The sequence below is a fragment of the Phyllobates terribilis genome, unplaced genomic scaffold (genome assembly GCF_046119375.1).
Source record: "Phyllobates terribilis strain yellow unplaced genomic scaffold, ASM4611937v1 Scaffold_49__1_contigs__length_9717188, whole genome shotgun sequence".
Taxonomy (NCBI): Eukaryota; Metazoa; Chordata; class Amphibia; order Anura; family Dendrobatidae; genus Phyllobates; species Phyllobates terribilis.
The window spans coordinates 7,695,223-7,720,088 of record NW_027362809.1 but is presented as its reverse complement, the minus strand read 5'-3'; the positions used below and the strand labels follow the sequence as shown (position 1 = coordinate 7,720,088).

The 24,866-nt window shown below is 44.3% G+C and overlaps 1 protein-coding gene across 1 annotated transcript in view; it reads right to left on the bottom strand.

The window, feature by feature from the left end:
• Positions 1-940: 940 nt before the first annotated feature.
• LOC141191652 (uncharacterized) overlaps positions 941-24,866 on the bottom strand; it is a 68,275-nt gene continuing 44,349 nt past the window's right edge. The window contains exon 6 of the mRNA XM_073661593.1: positions 941-3,773. Within this exon, the coding sequence (XP_073517694.1) occupies positions 3,373-3,773 (401 nt within the window). The 3' untranslated portion in view covers positions 941-3,372. The remainder of the gene's footprint in view (positions 3,774-24,866) is intronic.

Sequence of the window (24,866 nt, the reverse complement as noted above, 5' to 3'; positions counted from 1 at the left end):
GCCGACACTCCAGATGACCAGATGATGAGACAGAGGAGTAAGGAGCAGATCACAGATTCATACAACAGAGAAGACAATAATCCATTAAATGTATCGAGACATTTTTTACAAAAACATGGGAGCAATGTAAAAGGATTAGAATTTTATGGTTTAGAGAAAATGAACCCGTTACCTAGAGGAGGAGATGGAAGACGTGCCCTCCCTAACAGAGAGGCATACTCAATACTGGTGCTAGATACGTCCTGTCCATGGGACTTGAAGAAGAAAACCAAATTGATTCTGCATTCTTAAATATCAGGTATTGATATAGGTATGGATGATATAATTGTTTTTTTATTTGTTTCTTGAGAATTATATGTAACTTACATTTGATGTTGTTAGCCCGATGACGTTATGGGACACGTGTGCGGAGGGGATGTCATCTAGCGGGGTTTTTAAACAGTGGCATTATTTAGTTATATCAACAGATATTGGAAAAATAATCGTTTCCACAATTGGATGTGTTTAAATAAAATGTTCCTGTGCTGAGATAATCTTATAAATGTGCCCCTGCTGTGTACTGTGTAATGGCTGTGTCTGACCGTGCAGGAACATAGTCTGATCATACCACATTTCTGGGGCGGAGGGGGGGTGAGGACTATACAGACATTACAGCAGAGGATCACAAATGATTCTTTCTTTGAAGTAAAACTTTGTTTGACAACAGGCAGGGAAATGTTTTACCTCACAAAAAGAATGAGCTGTGATCCCCTGCTGTGCTACCTGTATCCTCTTTTGCGTCCTCCCCAGTCCAGGAGCTGTAGTATGATCAGACCATGTTCCTGTACGGTCAGACACAGCCATTACACAGTACACAGCAGGGGCACATTTATAAGATTATCTCAGCACAGGAACATTTTATTTAAACACATCCAATTGTGGAAATTATTATTATTCCAAGATGTATTGATTAAAATTAACTTTAGTTCCTGAGGAAACCCCTTTTAATGATATGCTCGTGCTCTGGGGTTGGACTGTAGGCGGGTCTTAACTTATGCTCTAGGCCAGATCAGCAAAAAAAGACCTGCCCCCAGGCTGCCTCGAAGCACAAGTATGTTCCTGATAATAGAGACAGCCAGCCACAGAGAGAGAGACAGCCAGCCACAGAGAGAGAGACAGCCAGCCAGAGAGAGAGAGACAGCCAGAGAGAGACAGACAGCCAGAGCGAGACAGACAGCCAGAGAGAGCGAGACAGACAGCCAGAGAGAGAGAGAGAGACAGACAGCCAGAGAGAGCCAGAGACAGAGATCCAATGAGAGAGCGAGACAGCTAGCCAGAGAGAGCCAGCCAGAGAGAGACATCCAGAGAGAAAGAGACAGTCAGCCAGAGAGCTTCAAAAACAATTCACCACAGTGACTGGTATAACAAAAAATGGTAAGTAAAGCGACTGTTTTCCAACGTTTCGACCCGAGCCTGGGTATTTTTCAAAATCGCAATACTAGGTTAAGTCATCATTTAATCTGGCTGTAATACTGGTATCCTGAATAGAGCATAAGGCCATAGAGGAATGGTATGTAAGTAGGCAGTGGTGAAAGTAGCTGTCAATGATTGGGTAGCCTGGTAGCACCAGCAGGGCATATGACGTCAGGCATCTGGAGTATCGTGTTCAAGGGCGCGCTGTGCACTGGCTGAGGTGGATTGGTACCTTCCTCTCCTGCTCTGCACCCATCAGTTAGATAAGTGTGGTGTGGAAGATCGAGAGCAGTTCTATTAGTGATCAGGAAGGACACTGTCCAGTAGCATAGCTACCGGGAAGGGGCAGAGGGTGTTGCCGCCCTGGGCCCCGTGCTCAGTGGGGCCCACCATGGGGCACCCACCCAGAGCTACGCTATGCTTAGGTATATTGGAGCACTGTGCACTCTGATATAGTTAAACCAGGGCTGCACAGCAAGCGACTCGCCGCCAGCTCCCTACTCCTTGAGCTCAGCTGTATTCACGTCTCTTAGAAGTGAAATGTGTTTTCGTTGTAATATCTGCAGACGAATGTTGACTGGAGAAGTCGTCATGTCGGTCTGGGCCAGATGGAAAAGATGGGAAAATTAATGACTCCACCAGAAAGAACTTCAGCTGTAAGTTACTATATACAGTATAACTGTACTGTGATTATTTGTATGTTCTGCAGCACTGGTATCTACCACGAAATGGTCACCATATGGTGATACTATCAGTGTTGGTGTAGAGATTCATTTTCAGAGCGTTCATCTCCTGAGGATTCTCTATACCCACGATCAGAGGGCACCACCATAGTTGTACCCACGATTACCTGGTTAGAGCCCACTCAGATGTTTCGCCCCCCCTGAGCTGAACCCCTAGCTATGCCTCTGACACTGTCTCATTGTTCTCCTCTGTCACGGGAAGCTGCCTCCAGTCTATAAGATGCACTCACTTTTTAGCAAGATTTTTTCTTGCTAAAAGTGTGTCTTATAGTCCAAAAAATACAGTAAGTTCCAAAGTAATTTCACTTTCTCATTTGATTATACAACTGTCTGTTATATGTTTTTGTACAATTTGTCAATAACATATATAGTTTCTCTCCGTCTGAATTATTTTTGATGGTCAACAAAATACAATTTTCCAATAATTTATTTTTCACACTCTAGGTATGATAACGACTTCTCTCTGTGTGGGATTTTTGATATTTTTGATGTTTAAAAGGGATGTCCGTTACTTGGACAACCCCTTCTCATTCCTCAGGTTTGGTTCTGTTAAATTAAAAACAATTATGCAAACCTCTTATGCTGGTGCGGTTCCAGCGGTGTCGGCGCTTGCGTTTCCAGGGTTCATGTGAGCTTGTTAAGTCATGTGAGCCCTGCGCTGATGTCACTTTCCCCAACTTCGGACAAATCAAACATTAAAAAGAAGTCAAACAGCAGCCGCAGCCCTGGCTTCTGGTTGTTGTTCAATACATCCGAAGGCAGAGACAGTGAAGCTGGCACTGATTAGGACCAGGGCTCGCGAGATGTAACAACCTCATGTGAGCCTTAGGAACTTGAGTCCCAATACCGCTGGAACATTGCCGACATAGGAGGAGCGTATGAGTGTTTTCATATTAACAAGGCCAAACACGAGGAATGACAAGGGGTTGTCCTTGTAGTGGACAACCCCTTTATGACGATACAATTTTCGGTTAAAAGACTTCCAACATTCTGAACATGAATAAGGCTTCTTCCCTGTGTGACTTTTCTGAGGTTTATTAACAGCTGATTTCTGTGAAAAATATTTCCCACATTAAGAACATGAAAAAGGCTTCTCCCCTGTATGAACTGTTTGGTGACTAAGAAAAGATGATTTCTTCACAAAACATTTTCCATATTCTGAACAGGAAAAGAAAACTTATCCCGTGTGAGTTCTCTGGTGACTATCAAGATGCTCTTTACGGTTAAAAGATTTCCCACAGCTTGAACACGAAAAAGGCTTTTCTCCAGTGTGAGTTCTCTGATGTCTGGTAAGGCTTGATTTATCTGCAAAACATTTTCCACATTCTGAACATGAAAAAGGCTTCTCCCCTGTGTGAGTTCTCTGGTGCTTAACCAAATCTGATTTCTGGTTACAACGTTTCCCACATTCTGAGCATGAAAAAGGCTTCTCCCCTGTGTGGGTTGTCTGGTGGCTATCAAGATGCGCTTTCCGGATAAAACATTTCCCACATTTTGAACATGAAAAAGGCTTCAACCCTGTGTGAGTTCTTTGGTGATTAACAAGATTCCATTTCTTGTTAAAACATTTCCCACATTCTAAACAGGAAAATGGCTTCTCCAATGTGTGAGTTCTCTGGTAACTAACAAGATCTGATTTCTGGTTAAAATATTTCAAGCACTTGGAATAAGAAAATCTATTCTCCGCTGTGTTAATTTTTTGATGTATAAGAAAAGACTTTTTGTGTGGAAAACTATTTCCATATTCTGAACATGAAAATGTCTTCTTTGCTTTAGGAGCAGTTTGTTTTTTAGTGCTTATTTTGTGACTTTCATTTTCATTAGTAGTCGGTAATGAATCAGAAGACAGGGCCTGTTTCATAGGATCAGATGACAGATCTTTGCTGTGAAGGGATGATGGTATATCTGGAGTAATGGCATTCACTTCAATTGTATCCTGTGGGATCTCAAGATCATCTGATTTAAAAATTAAAGATGTCAGCTGTCCCTCTGATCTCCTGGTACAGTCATCTGCCAAGAAGAAAACCAATTATTATTTTTGAATAAAATATCCTCAAATTTTTTATTTTTGAAATTTCTACTTAAAATGTATGTAAAAATCGCAAGTTATGTAAAAAAATTAATTACTGACCAAGACAATGACAGTACACAGTCTAATAGAAAACATCATAGGATGAACCAGTAGAGCGTGGTGTCCAACTGTTTGGTTGCTTTTTATTCCATATTTGGAAGACAGAATGAACAAACAATGTTATGTAGGCGAAAATAATATCAATAAAAACTTCTATTCATTCAGTAAAAAAACAAGTCTCCACTCAGGTCCATCATCTGTCAAAGGTTTCCACATTACTAGTGGCTCAAAGACTCTTGAAAAGCAACATGGCTTCCATAAACCAATCCAGCAATATCCACTCTCCCAAAGTCAGATCTCCCCCTCACTTCTGAGCCTTGCAGTGCGCCCAAACCACATTTAGCCTCCATGTATTTGGCAATACTATAGTGAGAAGAACCCACTTAATTGATGGTGTGTGTCTCCTGGAGCACAATCTGGGCACTATGTGTTGGGTAATAAAATGTTATATTTGCAATTTTCACTCTCCATCATCCACTGTGTGCTAATTTCTGGAAAGTGTTGGCGGAGTCAAAATAGTCACTATTCCTAGAGATTAATTCACTGAGGGTTATAATTTCCAAAATAGAGTCACATTATGGGGATTTCTACTGTTTTCTGCCATTTTCTCATATTATGAAAATAGTGTCTCCCATCTTCTCTGGACTCAGCTCCTGCAACTTCTGCTGCTGTCACCAAGCGCCACCTTATTCATTGTGCAGGTGGCACTGGTAATGGAGGAGACATCGGAACCAGAAGCTCTGGGTGATGCAGGCTCTGTCCAGCCACTAAGATTAGGGTGCATGCGACCAGTAGTACCATCCAGTCTGGCAGTATTGGTGTGTGTGCTGTCCAGCTGGAGTAATCTGCTCCCTACTTGGGTCAATTGGAAAGCACCGCACCCTACTAAAGCTCAAAATAAATTGCCGGAAGCTGCCAGATACAGCCTTGTTCTCCTCTAGTTCAGTCCTCTGTGCTCAGCTCCTGGCTTGTTTATTTTTTTTCCCATTGTGACCCTGGCCTTTTTGCTGACTACTCTTACTGACTACTGTTGTGTCTTCTGATTTTGTATTTTCTCTGCCCTCCTGGTTCTGACCCGGCTACCTGACTATTCTTCTTGCCATCTCACACCACAGAACAGCAGGTAACACTGTGGCCCAAGTCTAGGGGTTTCTAAGTAAGTCCAGATCCATGTAGAAGGGATAAAGGGTAATGGGAAAAACTGAGTACATACAATAACACATCTCCAGAAATTATCAAACTCAGCAGTCTCCATCAGTAAGTAGTGAGTAACTAGTGGTGAAACCTCTCTGGGGTAATTAGAGTATGGGGCTCGATGGCTCTTCTCAATCTAAACTATTGTAAGGGACAATATTTTCTATCAGATGAGTTATAAGAAGAAATATTAGACATTTAAAGAGAACTTTTTATAATAGTGCAGAGATGAGGTGTCTTAAATTTAGACCTCGGGCATTTGGAAGAGACAATGGAGATATTTTTTTTAAAAGACTACCAGGGAGTTAGACTCACATACATGAGGCAGGCCGACCCCATGAGTTGCACTCATTTATGGTGGACCATTGGAGCTACTATGAGTCCTGACCAGAAGAATAGAGAAAGTATTAGTGCCCCCATTTCAGGAGAGATTTTGCAGTAATCTGAACTCCTTAGGATTGAAAACATAATGGAATTTATGACGGAGTAAATCCATGAAACCAGGGCTGGAGCCAACACATCTCCTGCAGGCGTGAATAAATGTATATTACAGCCAACAGCCACGCACAGCTTAGAGATATATCATGGCACAGGTGTAATGTTTTTATGTCGTTTATCGCAATCCTGTTTGAAGTTAGTTGGTTTTAAAAGAAATTGAAAAATTAGAAAAATTCACACTTGGCCCTCACTGCACATTTAATGTTGTCGATCATAAAAGTGAAGTTTTGTAGGGACCATATGAGCACATTCAGCATCACAGAAGGGAGAGAAGGTAGAGTTATCCAATAAGATATCAGGGTTCTAGGAAGCCAACAGCATCATTACCCTCCACCTTCTCTTACGGACCAATCATATTAGTTTTTTTCAAGTGATTTTCTAATTTGTCAGCACATTCTACATACGCTGTCATTTTACTTTGTAGTTTACAGACTTGAGCCGGTAACGGTCAGCATCTTCTAATTTAGGTAGGTGGATCCTCCAGGTTGTAAGTTATATAGAAAAGGGCTTTCAATGTTCAAAGTCATTTGAACAGTTTTGGGTGGAGAAGAATGTTGTGGTCTAGAGGCAAAATGGTAGTCACATGATAGTGGAACGGCTGGACTACACCATAGATAAAGCAGCCAAAGCCGGTGACTGAGAAGAATCTGTGACTTCTCTGCATTTAGTGGTTACTACTCACCTGGGTAGTCATATGTGGGAATCTCCTCTTTACACCGCTCATCATCCCTCACATATGTCTCTGTAGTATTAATATGGGTCAGAACTTCACCCTGAAACAAATATTGTAAAAGTCACAGACAGATGGAGAAGTCCCATCTATGATCAGCTCTAATCCTGCCATCTCCACCGTCCTCATTACACAAGTATAAAACATATAATACTGGTGGATAAAACAAGACTGAACACAAGACCTTCACAGCCGTCTACACATCATAGGGGAGATCTCATGACACCTTATCTCCATCTACCTGATGATCCTGAGGAACATTGGGGTCTTCTTGTTTACAGTCCTGTGGAAGAAGAGGACGGGGACATCTCTCTGGTGTTGTCCTCTTACTGGATAGATCTGGAGGAAACACATACAGGGACTGAATTCATTCTTTACATACAGATAATTATAGGCCGTGTGTATTTAGTCCTGTCTATTACCTGGTGATGTGAGGGGCTGGGGAACCTCCATCATGATGTCCTTGTACAGCTCTTTGTGTCCTTCTAAATACTCCCACTCCTCCATGGAGAAATAGACGGCGACATCCTGACACCTTATAGGAACCTGACACATACAATGATACCGTCATCCCCCCGATCCCTTCATAGCGTTACTGTATAATGTCCCAGCATTCCCAGCAGTGTCACCTCTCCAGTCAGCAGCTCAATCATCATGTAGGTGAGTTCTAGGATCTTCTGGTCATTGATGTCCTCATGTATCAGGGGGTGAGGTGGAGGCCCAGTAATTGGGCTCAGGGGTCTTCCCCATCCCTCAGACACAAGGTCCTGACAGCGCTCACTAGAGGTCTTCTTCACTACTATGTAATCCTGGTTATGGAGAGACACATTCATAAATCTCACTTCAGACATTTCCAGAGTCCTCACCTCTCCAGTTCTGTCCATCTGTTATTCCCATAGATAAGAATGATGTAATGTGACATCATCAGAATCTCTCACCTCTCCAGTAAGCCGGAAGAGGATCTCTAGGGTGAGGTGTAATATCCTCTCCACCATCTTGTCTCTGTCCATATCCATCCTTGATGGGTAAATCAGGAAAATTCTCTTATATAGAAGATCTTCACTGAGAGGATCCGATATTGTAGGGAACTGAATAAGAAGATGATGAGCCGATGTAACATCATAAAAATCCTGTGTAATAATACAATTACTGGAGACAATAAGGGAAACATATGAGGAGATTATTGTACAGTATTTAGATTCCTTCTTTACATCTACTAATAAAACTAAAGGTGGTGTGAAAAAGTGTTTGCCCTTTTCCTGATTTCTTATTCTTTCACATGTCTTTCACACTTAAATGTTTCAGATCACAAAACAAATTTAAATATTAGACAAAGATAACACAAGTAAACACAAAATGCAGTTTTTAAATGAAGGGCTTTATTATTAAGGGAAAAAGAAATCCAAACCTACAGAGCCCTGTGTGAAAAAGTGATTGCACCCCCAACCCCCACCATTAAAACATAAATTAACTGTGGTTTATCACATCTTTGGGAAGCAAAGTTCAATTTCCCTAGCCACACACAGGCCTGATTACTGCCACACCTGTTCTCAATCAAGGAATCACTTAAATAGGACCTGCCTGACAAAGTGAAGTAGACTAAAAGATCCTCAAAAGCTAGACATCATGCTGCGATCCAAAGAAATTCAGGAACAAATGAGAAACAAAGAAATTGAGATCTATCAGTCTGGAAAAGGTTCTAAAGACATTTCTAAAGCTTTCACACTCCAGCGAACCATGGTGAGAGCCATTATCCACAAATAGCAAATACATGGAACAGTGGTGAATGTTCCCAGGAGTGGTCGGCCGACCAAAATTACCCCAACAAGTGTTTGATCCATGAATCGCCCAATAAATTTTGGGGTTAGAATTGAAGCAGGATGTTTTCAGATGAAAGTGGCCACTGAGCTTTGATTGTCACATAGTGTCATCATCAGCAGGTTGCAATAGAGATGCAGAGAGACTGGAAAAGTCACAGAAAGGCAGAGAAATGGACGTCCTTTGGCCACATCCCACACTAATGACTGTTTCATTGTGAACAATGCCTTTCAGAACTGGATGATGAATGCCACACAACTGCAGGCACATTTAAGGGAGGTGAGAGGAACCCAAGTGTCCTGTCAGACCATTTGAAACAGTTTACATCAGTGTGGTCTGCTAGGGTACCTGACCATACAACCAGGCACAGGCGTCATCAACTTGCATGGGCCAGGTAGCATCTACACTGGACAGTGGGCTGCAGTGCTGTCCATTGATTAAACTCTATTGAAACTGAGCAGAAATGATGGCTGCCAATGATGTTGGAGACGTCAAAGAGAGTGCTATGCATCAGCGACTGTTGTAGCCAGTGATGGTTTTGTTACAGTGTGGGCAGGTGTGTCTAGTCAATACAGAACTACCCTACACTTTGTGAATGGTACAGTGACAAGCCCCTACTTCTTGAATAACCTCATTAATCCAGTCATTGTGCCTCTGCACAAACAACATAGGCCTAATTTCATCTTCATCCCACCATCGACAAGGTGAACCCGTTTGGGAAAGATCTACACTGTCTAATATTAAAAACCTTACCATGAGTCAAAGTTTACCTCAGAGTGAATAAGGGCAGACAGAAGGTGTCTGTCGCTGGTGGATAGCTTTTATACTATTGTTGATCAAAAACAGTGTTACTAAGAACCCTATTTTATTTAAATGCACTTGCTTTTTATTTATTTATAGTAGGGTTTTTGTTCATTTTGCTTCTTGTAGATTTTTCTGAATCTTATAGAAAACCTGTGGGATCAGCTGAGTCGCTGTGTAGAGGATTGTAATTCTGTACCCCAGAACCTTAATGACCTGTGGGCCGCCCTTCAAGAAGAAAGGCATATCATGCCTCAGCAGACAACAATTAAACTTGTGACCAGCACTCACCACTGTTATTATTATTTATTTATATAGCACCATTGATTCCATGGTGCTGTATATACAACCCCTGGCAAAAATTATGGAATCACCGGGCTCGGAGGATGTTCATTCAGTTGTTTAATGTTGTTGAAAAAAAGCAGATCACAGACATGGCACAAAACTAAAGTCATTTCAAATGGCAACTTTAGGGCTTTAAGAAACACTAAAAGAAATCAAGATTAAAAATGTGGTACTGAGTAAGAGTATTTTTTTTCACACCAAGCAGAGGGAAAAAATTATGGAATCACTCAATTCTGTGAAGAGATTTGCAAAGGGAGGTAGCAGAGGAGTAGCGAGGCGAGAGATGAACTAGTAGGGCAGCAGAGTTAAGGACAGACTGGAGAGGTACGAGAGTGTTACCAGGTAGGCCACAAAGGAGGATGTTGCAGTAGTCGAGGTGGGAGCTGATGAGGGCATGCACAAGCAGTTTAGTAGATTGACGGTTGAGGAAAGGACGGATTCTGGAAATTATTTTTGAGCTGGAGGCGACAGGAGGTGGCAAAGGCTTGGATGTGGGGTTTAAAGGACAGGACAGAGTCAAGGGTTGCTCTGAGGCAGCGGATTGCCGGTACAGGGGAAAGTGTGATGTCGTTTATTGTTATAGAAAGGTCAGGTGAGGAAGATACGCAAGATGGAGGAAAGATGAGGAGTCCAGATTTGTCCACATTGAGTTTGAGGAAGCAAGAGGAGAAGAAGGAGGAAATGGCTGATTGAAATGCTGGAATTCTGGACAGCAGAGAGGTGACATCTGGGCCAGAGAGGTAGATCTGGGTGTCATCAGCGTACAGGTGGTACTGGAAACCATGGGACTTTATGAGCTGTCCCTCGCCAAGGATATAGATGGAGAAGAGTAGGGGTCCTAGAACAGAGCCTTGAGGGACTCCAACAGAGAGAGGACAGGATGAGGAAGTAGTGTGGGAGTGGGAGACACTAAAAGTGTGGTTAGAAAGGTATGAGGAGATCCAGGATAGGGCAACCAAAGGAAGAAAGAATCTATAGTAGGAGGCAGTGGTCAACTATGTCGAAGGCAGAGGACAGGTCTAGAAGAAGGAGTATGGAGAATAGTCTGTTAGCTTTGGCTGTAAGTAAGTCATTAGTAATTTTGGTAAGGGCAGTTTCGGTGGAATGGTAGGGACGGAACCAGATTGTTGGTTGTCGAAGAAAGAGTTAGATGAGAAATGGGAGGAAAGTTCAGCGTGAACATGTTGCTCAAGGAGTTTGAATGCAAATGGGAGCACCGATATGGGGCAATAGCTGGACAAAGCGGTTGAGTTGAGGGATGGCTTTTTGAGGATAGGCGTGATTGTGGCATGTTTGAAAGCAGAGGGGAAGGTTCCAGAAGTTAGTGATAGATTGAAGAGATGGGTTAGAGATGGGATGAGTGTGGGAGTGACGTTGGGGAGGAGGTGGGATGGGATGGGGTCAAGTGCACAAGTGGTAAGGTGTAATTTGGAGAGGAGGTGAGTAAGCTCTCTTTCAGTGATGTTGGAGAGGGAGGTTATGGGGAAAGGACAATGGTCTGGAAAACAAAGGGGTTGTGGTGGTCAGACCGTGAAGGCTTGCCTTGTTTGGTCAATATTGTTTTTGAAGTGTGTGGCAAACGCCTCAGCAGTGATGAGGGAGGTCAGAGGGGGCAGCAGAGGTCGGAGGAGGGAGTTAAAAGTTTTGAATAACTGTTTGGGGTTGTCGGAAAAGGAAGAAATGAGGGTTGTGAAGAAGGCCTGTTTGACAGAGGTGAGGGCTGATTTGAATTTGAGTGTTGCTTGTTTGAATGCAGTGAAGTCATCTTGCGAATGTGTTTTCTTCCAACGCCGCTCTGCAACCCTGGATGCTTGCCGAAACTTTTTGGTGAGGTTATTGTGCAAAGGTTGTCTATTGATTCGTTGCACTCTGCCATACACAAGAGGGGCAACAGAGTCAATAGCAAATGCGAGAGTGGCATTGTAGAAAGCAGAGAGGGAGAGAAGGTGAGAGAAGGAGAGTCGCCGGCTTGTTTTATGTTTGAGTAGGACAGATCTGAAGTTGAGGAGCAGGTTGGCAGATGAGGTCAGGTGGGGAAGTAATAGGGAAGGAGATATGATTATCTGGTTAGAGGGTACTGGGGTCTGGGGATAGCGGAGAAGAGTGAGGATTAATGGAACAAAAACTGTAAAGGCATATGTAAGCACGGTGAAAGTGTAAGGGAGAATAGAGAAGCAAGTACAGTTAATAGGTGGTTACTCGTACCTTCTCGTCACTTCTGGTCCAATTCTGGCATATTTCTGCAGGTTACTCAAGGAGACATACTCATGGAGATAGACCACGGTCACACAGACCTGTATGTCTCAATTTATACAGCTTCCAAAGCACATGGAATAGGCCACGTGTGAGTAGGAGGGAGGAGCCACAAGGAGACGATTCACAAAAACAGGGGGGATAAATAGGAGAGAGAGGCCGTATAAACAGTTTTGAATGGAGATAAATGGATATGTAGAGTATTGCACATTGAAACGTTCCTGCAATTGAAACAGATGGTTGTCAGATCAAGGGTGATGGCAATATTGAAGAATATAAATTGTGAGATTACATGTCTGGATATCTGGCATATTTCTGCAGGTTACTCAAGGAGACATACTCATGGAGACAAACCACTGTTGTTGGCTTTTGTTTCAATAAATTGTTTGAGATGAGAAAATTACCATTGCATGCTTCTACTTAAGTGCCCTACTTTCATGATGAAATCTCACAGTAGCGTGAAGTTTTTACGTTTTCCAGAAATTTCTCCAGAAAGCCAAATATCCCTAACTTTTTGTGAGTAGTGTATATACACACATACATTTGGCGGATTTCCCTATTCTGCAGACCGCCTGCTGCCGTTTTACTTGGCGGAACCGGACCAGATGGTTTGGAGATGAATGAGAGAGACCAAAGTCCAAAAATAAATTATTATTTACTTAACAAAACTTGATGAGAAGTAATACATCAGATAGCCACATGTAAGGGAATGATAATCCTCCAGATATATTTTCAAGCTATATGTAGCAAAAATACGGATAACTAAAATATAACTTTTACTTAGAATCTTTAAAAACTATTAAGAAAATACAGTAAAACACCACTACGTGTGGACGAACAAGCCAAACATATATTACACACCACCTTTGCTATGGTCCAAAAGCTATCTCAAAAGTCAGACCTTTATCAGATAGGTGTGTAAATTTAAGCGGAAAAAATACAGTTGCTCTTCCACCCAGAAATAGCAGAATGCTGTCACTTTCTTTAATGGAGCAACACAAATTAGTTAGTTTACACTTGGTAAATGGAATCCATTACTGCGTTGTCATTAACTCATTCTTAGCAGCGTATCAACGGCAGGGTTTTATTGTGCCCAAAAATACCACTTGCCACCAAATCCGTCTCACACTGCTCTTCACAATGGTATATATACAGAGACAGTGATAGTGGTCAGTATAAACCAACACCGCTTAGACATGTACAGCAGCACCGTTAAACGTTGCACTAGGGGACAATCAAACCCATCTACTATGGTGCCTATACATACAGAGACTATCTCAAATCATAGCTGTGTATTATGTAGTACTATATACACGTATTCTAGAAATCTCGTAGGCAGTACTCAAGTGGTGGAGCATCTTTTCTACTCCATCCCACTGAAACCCTGTTCTTGATCATATATAGCATGGAGTGCATACATTTATTTCTGCACTCAGACCACTGCTTTATCACAGTAAAGGAACGGTCTCACCCAAGATTTAGTCCCTTCCGGCTTGCACTCAGATCCTTATTAGTGTTGAGCGAGTATGTTTATCCGAGTATGCTCGGGCCGAGCTCCGAGTATTTATAGCTGCTCGGTGATATGCTTGAATCGCTCCCGTGTGCATGATTTGCGACTGTTTGACAGCTTTATTACATGTGAGGAATGTGTAAGAAATAGATATTCCTCACATGTAATAAAACTGTCAAACAGTCGCAAATCATGCACACGGGAGCGATTTAACCTCATCACCAAGCAGCTATAAATACTCGGAGCTCGGCCCGAGCATACTCGGCGAAAGGGTAAATAGAACATACTCACTCAACACTAATCCTTATGCCTCCTGCCAACCCTGGGTGTGTGAACTCCCACAGGATCTCCCAACGCGTTTCATCACAAATGTAGAATCATCAGGGCAGTTGTGAACCTGCTTGTGTCCTCATGGGGGCCTTTGCAAGTCATCTGCCAACTTTCCTGGCTGTTGCAGTATCACTTACTGGCTTCCTTGTTCTTTTATTGTGCACTCTGTCGAAACCCCGCCTCCGGCGGATGGCGCATTTCCGGTCTTTGGACCGCATATCCGGTTTCCGGAGCGCACATCTGGCCTGTGGAACGCATATTACCACTTCCGCCGGCTGTGCTACAAACACCAGCCTGCAAACTAGCCTGAAGCTCCATTCCAGATAATGACAGGAGGGGAACGGTCACACCACCTCTCCATGCCCATCACCACAATTCTTATGCTTGTGGGGAGGCCATAACACAGATCTTAACCATTAGACTAGGATCCTATAGGCCTATTCTTGTTAGACAGGTAATTCATATGTCCTGCCCCATCCCTAGGGGTAGTGCAGGTATTCCTTCAGCAACTAATTTTTAATAAAAACCAATGGTCTCAAAAAAAAGCATTCCTTACCAAAAAAGTATTTTCACTCTTTAATAATGACATAATCCAATTCACTTAAACACGTCATGTAGAGAAGATGTGTGTGTCAAAAAAATGCCAGGGTGATCAAACAGGAAGAAGGGTAGTAGTGGAGGAACGCATGATATAATTTGCATGAGGGAACCAGGGAACACCACCGAAAACCCAAAGAATGGGTGGAAAAGATCTCTAGAGTATCCCTCTCTATCTGCACACCTACTTAAGGCGGAGGTTGGCACCCTGTCCTGCGCAATGGCACCCCCACTCATTGGCGGCTGTCCCTGACTACATGTCCCTATTACACCTCTATTTCAAAGAAAAGAGTTACGAACATTTGCCCATTCAGGCCATTCGGGTATACCATTCTGAGGTTGAAAATCCAATGGGTCTCCCTCTGTAAAATCGACCTATCCCAGCTACCTCCTCTCACAGGAGGTGTGATTTTCTCGATCCCCATAAATAGGTTCTTCCTTACATCCCCGTGATGCAGTAGGTTGATGTGATTAGCGACCTGTGTATCTCTTTTATTCCTTATATCTCGTATATGTTTCCCCACTTGCTTACGAAATTCTCTTCTTGTTTTTTCAACGTACTCCACCCCGCACTCACATGTGCCCTTATAGATGACGCCCTTAGTGCGACAATTTATGAAGTGCCGGATGGAGTACGTGGTACCAGTAACATTGCTTTTGAACTCAGCCTGACTGGATCGATTCACACATCTTACATCCCCCACATGTGAAACACCGTTTGAATCCTCTAGCCAACCAAGTCGGGGCGGTTCTCAGCTGATAGTGGCTATGCACTAGCCTATCCCTCATAGATTTACCTTTTCAGTATGTGATTTGTGGGTAAGGTGTGATCTCATTCTCTATGTCTGTGTCCATCTTTAATAATGACCAATGCCTTTGGAGGATTGATCTAATCTCCTCCGCTCTATTGCAATATCTCATGACGAATTGTGTAGTTACACTTTGATCAGGTTTTTGTTTTGGGATCAAAAGGGGTCTCCGATCTCTCTTTAAGGCCTCATTGTATGCCACCCTCAAGACTCTTTCGGGGTAACCCCTGTCTTTAAACCTTATCTTGAGGTCATCTGCCTGCTCCTTGAAGGACCACAAGGTAGAGCAATTCTGGCGCATTCTTAAATATTGTACCTTAGGGATTCCCCTCCTGAGGGGGGCCGGATGGTTGTTCTCCCACCTCAGGAGGGAATTTGTGGCTGTTTCTTTCCTATGGGTCTTAGTGATAATTTCACCCTTGGAATTGATCTCAATTTTAATGTCCAAAAAAGCCAGGGTAGATGAATTCACCTCATACGTAGAATGTAACCCAATATTGTTGACATTGAGTTTCTTGACAAAATCCCCGAACGTCTCCACAGTGCCCTTCCAGATGACAAAGAGACCACCAGCCCAGGAGCAGGTTGACATACGATGGTGCACACGGGCTGCCTATCGCGGTGCCCCTGAGCTGGTGGAAGTACTCATTATTGAATAAAAATACATTTTTGGTCAGGCAAAATTCCAGTGCTTTCATCACGAACTGGTTATGTCTCTCATACTGTCGCCCCCTGGTGCTCAAATAGCGATTAACTGCTTTCAAACCCTCCTGATGTAGGATGGAGGAGTACAGTGCCTCCACATCTATAGTCTCCAAAACCATGCCAGGTTCCACACATATCCCCTCCAATTTACACAAAAGCCTTAGTTACTTACCGGTAACGGGATTTTTCGGAGCCCATGACAGCACCACGTGAGAGAGAGGATCCGCCCATCAAGGACAGGAAACCTACAGGTTAAAAAGGGCAGCCCTCTCTTCCCGCCTCAGTTTAGTTAACAGAGCATGAGAGTAACGCCAAGGTTAGTTATAACAAAACATAATCACATTAAGTACATCACTTTTCATCAATTTCCCGCAAGGGTGCACAAAAAGAAATCAACTCTACGGGAGTGCACAACACCAGTGAAGGGAGGGAATATAAAGGTGCTGTCATGGGCTCCGAAAAATCCCGTTACCGGTAAGTAACTAAGGCTTTATTCGGTCTCCCATGACAGCACCACGTGAGAGAATTTCAGAGACGAAGGAAATTAGGGAGGGACCACAGCTTGAAGTACCCTTCTCCCGAAAGTGAGATCTGCAGAGCCACCCAGATCCAATCTATAGTGCCTATAGAAAGTAGAGGGAGAAGACCAAGTGGCAGCCTTACAAATTTCCTCAATGGAAAGCCCTGTCTTCTCCGCCCAGGAGGTTGATACCGCTCTGGTAGAATGCGCCCTCAATCCCTCCGGTATCTCTTTATCCCCTGAGGAGTATGCGAGGGAAATGGCCTCCTTGATCCATCTAGCGATTGTAGTCTTTGAGGCCTTACAACCCTTCCTAGCCCCCTGATAGCAAATAAATAGGGACTTATCCTTTCTAAAGCCACGTGATACTTCTAAGTACCTTAGTACGCACCTCCTAACGTCTAAAGTGTGAAGTCTCTCCTCTTTTTGATTTTTGGGCGGAAAGCAAAAAGTTGGGAGAACTATTTCCTAGGTTCTATGGAATCGAGTGGCCACTTTAGGAAGAAAGGCTGGATCAGGTTTTAATATAATCCTATCGTCCAGAATTTGCGTAAATGGAGGGCATATTGAAAGGGCCTGTAGGTCACTGACTCTCCTGGCTGAAGTTAGGGCTACTAACAGGACCGTCTTTAGGAAAATAATTTTGGGGGAGACTAAATCTAGTGGCTCAAAAGGAGGACTGGTCAAGGCATCTAAGACAAAATTCAAATCCCAGGGAGACATCTTTACCTTGGTAATGGGTCTACACCTAAAGGAAGCTTTTAAAAAACGGGCTATCCAATAGTTATCTGCAATATTGGAAGAAAATAAAGCTCCCAACGCCGACACCTGTACTTTCAAGGTACTAGTAGTGAGACCTAATTCTAAGCCTCGCTGCAGAAATTCCAGAATTTTCCCAATAGGGGGCTCCTCCTCCACCTTAACATCTGCAAAGGACAGAAACTTCCTCCAGGTCCTGGCATAAATACGGGTGGTAACAGGTTTTCTGCTAGCCAGGAGAGTATTCACTACATTTGCGGGGAATCCTTTGTTGGTCAATAACACCCTCTCAAATTCCACGCCGTCATATTTAGACTCGGGGTTGGAGGATGGGAAAGTGGCCCTTGAGTGAGGAGGTCCGGAATCTCCGGAAGAACCCAGGGATCTGATATGGACATCTTCCGGAGACAAGGGAACCACGGTCTTTTGGGCCAAAAGGGACATATGAGTATCACTCTGGCCCGGTCTGCCCTGATCTTATCACCGCTGGGAGCAGGATCATGGGAGGGAAGGCATATGCCAGAGGAAATCTCCAGGGAACCATGAAGGCGTCCACTGCCAGGGGTCCTTCTCTGGGGTCTAAGGAACAAAAATTTTCCACTTTCCGATTGGCTCTTGTTGCGAATAAGTCCACAGTCGGAAGGCCCCACAATTCTACGATTCTGGAGAATATTTGTATATTTAGGGACCACTCTCCCTCTTTTACAGAAGTACGGCTGAGGAAATCCGCTGTGATGTTTTCCTTGCCTTTTAGATGAGTAGCCGAAAGAGAGAGACAGTGATCTTCGGCTTTCAGCAGAAGTGCGTTCGCTACCCTCATCAAGTTTCTTGAGCGGGTTCCCCCTTGGTGGTTTATGTAAGCTACCGTGACTTGATTGTCCGAGAGTACACGGACATGCTGGTCCTGTAAATATACAAGGAACTCGTTGAACGCATGCTGCATCGCCAGAAGCTCCTTAACATTTGATGACAACTGTTGCTCACTGCTTGACCAGGTTCCCTGCACTAATTTCCCTTCAAAGTGAGCTCCCCAACCTGTGGCACTTGCATCAGTGGACAAGACTGCAGTTGGACTACATTCCCAGGGAACCCCTTTAGCAAGATTGTCTTGTCGTAACCACCAACGAAGGGACCATATGGCACAAGGACCTAGCGTAAACCTACGGTCTAGATGCCCCTCTAAAGCTGCGTTATTGTACAACACATCCCACTGAAAGGCTCTTGAATGCAATTGTGACCAACGAACCGCAGGAAAAGTGGAGGTGAAGGTTCCCAATAGTGACATGGCCTTACGGAGTGACATAGAAGGTTTACGTATACATTGTTCTACCAACTCCCGGATTCTATCAATTTTCTCTTCTGGAAGACAACATAGCTGTTTCCTGGAATCTAACATGACCCCCAGATATTGTTGTACCTTGAGTGGAGATAGTCTAGACTTTTCTAAATTTAGAAACCACCCCAAACTCTTTAAGACCGACATGGTCTCCTGCAGGTGGGTCTCGCACTGAACCAACGAATTCCCCACTATCAGGAGATCATCCAGGTAAGGGATAATTAGAATGTCCCTTTCTCTTATATGGGCCATAACTTCCGCCATTACTTTAGTAAAAACCCGTGGGGCTATAGCTAAACCGAAGGGGAGTGCAGTGTATTGGAAGTGTCTATTTCAATGGCCAGCCTCAAGTATTTCTGGTAATCACTATGAATTGGGATATGGTAATACGCATCTTTGAGATCGAGCACTACCATATAGCAGTGGGGAAAAAGTAACTTTATTACGGATTTTAAAGACTCCATTTTAAAGGTGTGTATTTTAAGGAAATTATTCAGGGATTTCAGATTTATAATTGTCCTGAAACTTCCATCCGGTTTCGGAATCAAGAAGAGCAGGGAGTAGAAACCAAGACCCTTTTCAGCTTCCGGAACCTCAATCAGGACGTGCTTTCTTATTAGGGTTTGTACTTCCGAAACGAGGGCAGCCTGGCGTTCTGGGGAAGAACTGGAGGGAACAACCATGAATCTTTTGTGAGGCAATGCTTTAAATTGAAATTTAAGACCATACTTAATCAGGCTCAAAATCCAATTACTATGAGAAATCTGTTCCCAAGCTGGGACAAAAAATGACAATCTCCCTCCCACCTGGGCTGATTGTGTATCCCCTGGCTCCTGCTCAATTTTTGGAGACGGACCAAAGAGTAGACCTCTACCTTTTCGACCCCTTTCGTCAGACTTGTCTTGCTCCCTGAAATATCTCTTCCGGAAAAATTTCCTCTTCCGGAACGATCTCTTAAAGGAGGGTAGAGGTACTGATGGAAACCCCTTCTTAGGGTCCCCCGCTTTCTCCCATAAGTCGTCCATGGTCTGACCAAAGAGGTATTCCCCTTCACACGGGATTGTACACAGTCTGGACTTAGTCTGTAAATCCCCTGGCCAGCTTTTAATCCACAAGGCTCGCCGAGCCGCATTTGACAGTGCTGCTGACTTTGCTGCCAACCTCACCGAGTCCACAGATGCATCAGCAAGAAAAGCTGCCGCCCCCTGAACCAGTGGAAGGGAAGAAATAATGTCTTTCCTAGAAGTCCCATCCTTCAACTGACTGTCTAGCTGTTCAAGCCACACCATCAGGGCTCTGGACGTACAGGTAGCTGCTACTGTTGGTCTCAGTGCTCCCGCAGCTGTCTCCCATGCCCCTTTCAGGAAAGTATCAGCCCGTCTGTCTATGGGATCTCTCAATGCACCCATATCATCGAACGGGAGGGAAGTTCTTTTCGCTGCTTTGGTAACAGCAACATCCAGCTTGGGTGCTTTTAACCAGGAGGAACACATAGCATCCTCAAACGGATATTTCCTTTTAAAGGATGGAGGAACACTACCCTTCTTGTCAGGCTTTCTCCACTCCTTATCAATGAGGTCTTTCACCTTTGAATTTACTGGAAAGACCCTTCTCTTCTTTAGCCCCAGACCACCAAACATAACATCCTCAGCTGACTTCTCTACCCTCGAGTCCACTATCCCCATTGTAGATCGGACGGCTTTTACTAGGGCATCGACCTCCTTCAGGGGGAAGCACTGTCTATCTGGCTCACTATCAGAGGAAGAGAAGGCGGAGGAGGAAGCGACCGATAGCTCAGAGTCTGAACCCAGCTGCGTTTCTTGAGGAATATGCCCAGACTCTGAACCTTGCAATGCTTTGCCTATTTCTTCCCTTATTAAAGTTCTAAGGCCTAGGGAAAAATCTGGGGTCTCCTCCGATATCATTTTGCTGATACAAAGCTGACATAATCTTTTGCTATATGAATCAGGGAGTGGACAGCTGCATAAGGCACACTCTCTGTGCTTGAACTTCAAGGAACATTTCTTGCTCTAAAAGAAAGTCATAGATAGAAAGAAGGAGGAAACATTAGTAGAACTTTCACGAAGATTCCACTCACCCCACAGAACCTTCGGTACCGTAGAAGCAGAAGAATCCAGCATGCATGGCGAGGAATCACGCCGCACCGGACCGTCCTTCCTGCTCTTAGTGGTAGCTCTTCTAGCTGTATGACCAGACCCTAGCCGGGAATGACGCTGCGCCACTAGCTGTGAGGGCTCCCCAGAGGGCTGCTCCTGCAGCAGATGTTGTTGCCTAGGTGACAGCTCCTATGAATCTTCCATAGCTTACAATGTAAGAATGGGCTGGGAAGCACCTCTGTATGTTACCAGACCCTTTATATACTGGCCATACCGGTACCATGTGTGGGTGTGTCTTTCCTTTTTTTTTTTTTTACCCAGGAGGGCGTTACCTGCTCCTTGGTCTTCCTCCCCAGGTCCAGGTGGGATCCAGGTGGGCTCCTCGCCGCCAGATCCTCAATCCCCCGGCGTTCAGCTGCTCGCGCCAAAAAACTCAAACGAGCCCCGCCCCTTCCGGTGTCGTCACAGGGCTTCCTGCCCGGCGCACCGGAAGTCGCGTCAGAAGGCGCCCCCATGAGCCCTGCCGTGGCGTCTCCAGAGGACCGGGACGAACCGGCTCAAACCACCTGCTGTGGCCCTCTCTGGGACAGGAGTCCATCTTCTGCAGGTAAGCCTGCAAGGTCCCCCATCATGGACAGGAAACCTAAACTGAGGCGGGAAGAGAGGGCCGCCCTTTTTAACCTGTAGGTTTCCTGTCCTTGATGGGCGGATCCTTTTTCTCACGTGGTGCTGTCATGGGAGACCGAATAAATATTGGTGGTATCCCGTACGTGTGAGTTGAGGACTGTCACAAATGGCCTTAGAATTTTTCCACATACATACCAAGTTTCTCGGTTAAGCTGTTAATTCCACAGACAATCGGCCTTCCTTTTAACGGATCGATGCCTTTGTGGACTTTCGGGAGGCAATAAAAAGTTGCCATCACCGAAAAAAGGGGAGCAGAAATTCCTTTTCTTCCCTATTGATCACCCCCTGCGCAAATCCATCCTCCGCAAAGGATCTCAGCTCTTTACAAAATTCTTTCACTGGATTGAAGTAATACATCAGATAGCAGGCAAAGTACTTTATGAAGGCTTCTTCTGCATTATGCAGTCCAGTAAACCATTATGGGAAGGTCCTTCATTCCCTGTGAGGACCATCCGGGTCAAGATGTGTCGCTATGGCCCATCAGAGCTACTCTCGGCTCCCAGTTGATTTGTGAAGACCTCACAGGCTGAGGTGCATCCTCACTACTACTCTCAAAGTCCATTCAATGACGGCCACACACACTCCTTTCTGTGGCACTACATCTTCATCTCTCCGTAGGAGAACTCATGTCCCAGTTTTGCAACACTGCAGCTTCCTCTCTAGTATAGACAATTGTTTGCTTAAATGCAGATTATCTAAAATAAGGAATCCATCCTAAACTTAACCCCCTTTAATTAGGCCTTCTGACCACCATCCAGGGCAAAGTACCTTATTCTGCTGCTCACCTTAGCAAAGTTTTTTTTCCTTTTAATTAGGCCTCCTGGCCTTCTGATTCCCCTGGGCAAAGTTCCGTACTGTTTAAGTAGGCCTCCTGGCCTGAGCTAAGGACCTCATCCTGCTCTTGGTCTCCTCTGCCATTATATCTTTGCTTTCCTTCACAGCGTACCATCTGATGTCTCCCTCCTGGCACACAACACCATATCAATTTAAGCCTGCAACCAGATATACGAGAGGTCTGTATTTCTCACTTACTTATCCCTATCTGACTCATCACCAGGAAACTGTTCTCCTGTCTGCCCATGTAGCTCAGAATAAGTTCTCCCACCAGAATGATGGCCCACACAGACCCCACACAGTATGATGGCCCCCAAAGCCCCTCAAACAGTATTATGTCCATGACAGCCTGCTACACAAAATGAGGACCTCCTCTCAGTATCGAGGCCCTTAAAGTCCACCACAGCCCCCCACACAGTATAATAGCCTCCACCAGCCGCCCATTCAGTATGAAAGCCTAAACAGCCCTTTGCTTATTATGATGCCCTCACAATTCCTGAAGTTTAAAAAAAAAAGCACACACACTACTCATCCAAACCCATTCCTGAGGTGCGCTGCTCCGGTCTGTGCAGTGTGAGTACTGAGGCTCCATACTACAGGTGTGATGTAGTGACGCCATTGTGCCTGCAGTGCACGGAGTCTCAGACTCACAGGTGAAGGCTGAATGGTGGATTGGGGAGCTTTTGACTCCCTGATTCACTATTTAATTAAATGGTTTCACAGTCATGAAATGTGGATGTTGCTGAAATTTCGATGATGGGTAAGGAGAAGGTGCCCGATGCCAAACCGCCCTGATCCCTCTCAATTCACAGGCACCGTAGCGACCGCATGGGCTACCTCTATGGATGATACTCCCTGCCTAGAATGGGACTAAGTGAGTATTTATTAATTAGCCATGGGGTAGTCGGTGATGTGGATGGTACCATAATGTGTGTGTAGGGGACAGTACTGTGGGAATATTAGAAAGTGGGGGAATAGCAGTAATGTGGGAACATTAAACTGTGTGTGAGGGGGATGCTAGTCCTGTGGGAACATTTCCTGTGTGTGGGGGAAGCCAGTACTGTGGGAACATTATACTGTGTGTGGGGGGATGGCGGCACTGTGAAAAGATTGTACTGTGTGTGGGGGGATGACGGTACTGTGGGAATATTATACTGTGTAGAGGAGATGGCGGTAATGTGGGATCATTATACTTTGTGTGGGGGATGGCGGTACTGTGTAAAGATTATACTGTGTGTGGCCTCCTGTGGCTCTGGTTACTTAATGTGTTTGTTAGCACTGAGACAAATGTCTGTTATACGTTCAGCGGGGCTCCCTGTATGCTCGATGCCATGCAGGTGCTTCAAGATGTTTTGCTCCTTTCGTGACTCCTATTCCTCTCAACCCTCCAACTCCAGGCAGCCCTCGTTCAAGCCTAAAACTTCTTTACACACTTTTTCAAGGCCACAAAGCCCTCCACTTCTAAATCCATCACCATATGAAGGTTTTATCTCACCCTAAACTTTTCCTACTTGAAGGGATAGGTTTCTGCCCTTTCAATACTCTTTCAGTATACACAGGCTTTTCACAATCATGTTAAGACCCTTCAGGGGGTGGTTCACTGTGTCCTCCTTACATTCAACCGGTAGGACCTTGGGACCTTTTTTTGTCTGCTCTCCAAAAAAGGGAAAGATTCTTAGTCAGCTTCTCCTCAAAATTACTTTAATAGAATCTGTCGCGAGGCAACAAATGAGAAAGAAAAAAATATTGTGGTGGGCACTGTCATGATGAAAACCAAGATGAGAAGGTGTAGAAGAAGAAAAGAACATTTGTTTATCACATTATGGCCTGAGGAAGAAGTCAACTCAATGTTGAAATGCGTTGCTGTCTTTTAATAAATGTTTGTTATTTTTCTATATGGTCTCATCCTGGCCTTCATTGTGACTGCGCCAACCACAACTTTTTTTTCTTTTATTGCCTCGCAATTCTTTTAATGAGCCATTCTGTCGGCTTTTGCCGGACTCTCACAACTCCACCAGATGAGCCAATACCATCTACTCTTCCCTGCTTCTTATCACCAGGAATTTACTATGGAGCGCTCTTATTTTATCTTTTAGTTTTATAGCATTTTATGGCATTTCTGGTGCTCAAAACCTCCATTCACAGGGTGTCTGAGATTGCTGCCCTTTCCTGTAGGGTTCTCTTCCTCATTCTCCATCAAGATAAGGTGGTCTTGTCACTCGCACCATCATTTCTTCCAAAATGGTCTTGACTTTCTACATCAAAAAGGACATTGTCCTCCCCTCATGTTGTCCATTTACAGTTCATCCATAGGAGCACCTGTCTGGATTTGGCCAGGGCATCTAGGCTAATATTTTGTTAATGGAAGCCATCCAGCATTCCGATTTTCTTCTCTTGATCCTTGATTGTCTACACAAGGGCCTGTCAGCCTCCAAGACAACCTTTACCAAATGGATTAAGTCGGCTATTGTGGAAGCCAAAAAATCCAAGGATAAATCTCTACCTCTTTGGGAAATTACATATTCCACAAGGGCAGTCAGACATTACATCTCAGCTGCTCAGGTCTCTAAGGATGTTACCTGGGCCTCTGTTCATACATTTGTCATATTCTATAAAATCCACTCTACGGCTTCAGCCAGTACCATCTTATGATGCAAGGTATTGCAGGCTGCTGTCAGTTTGGCAGTCCACATGGTT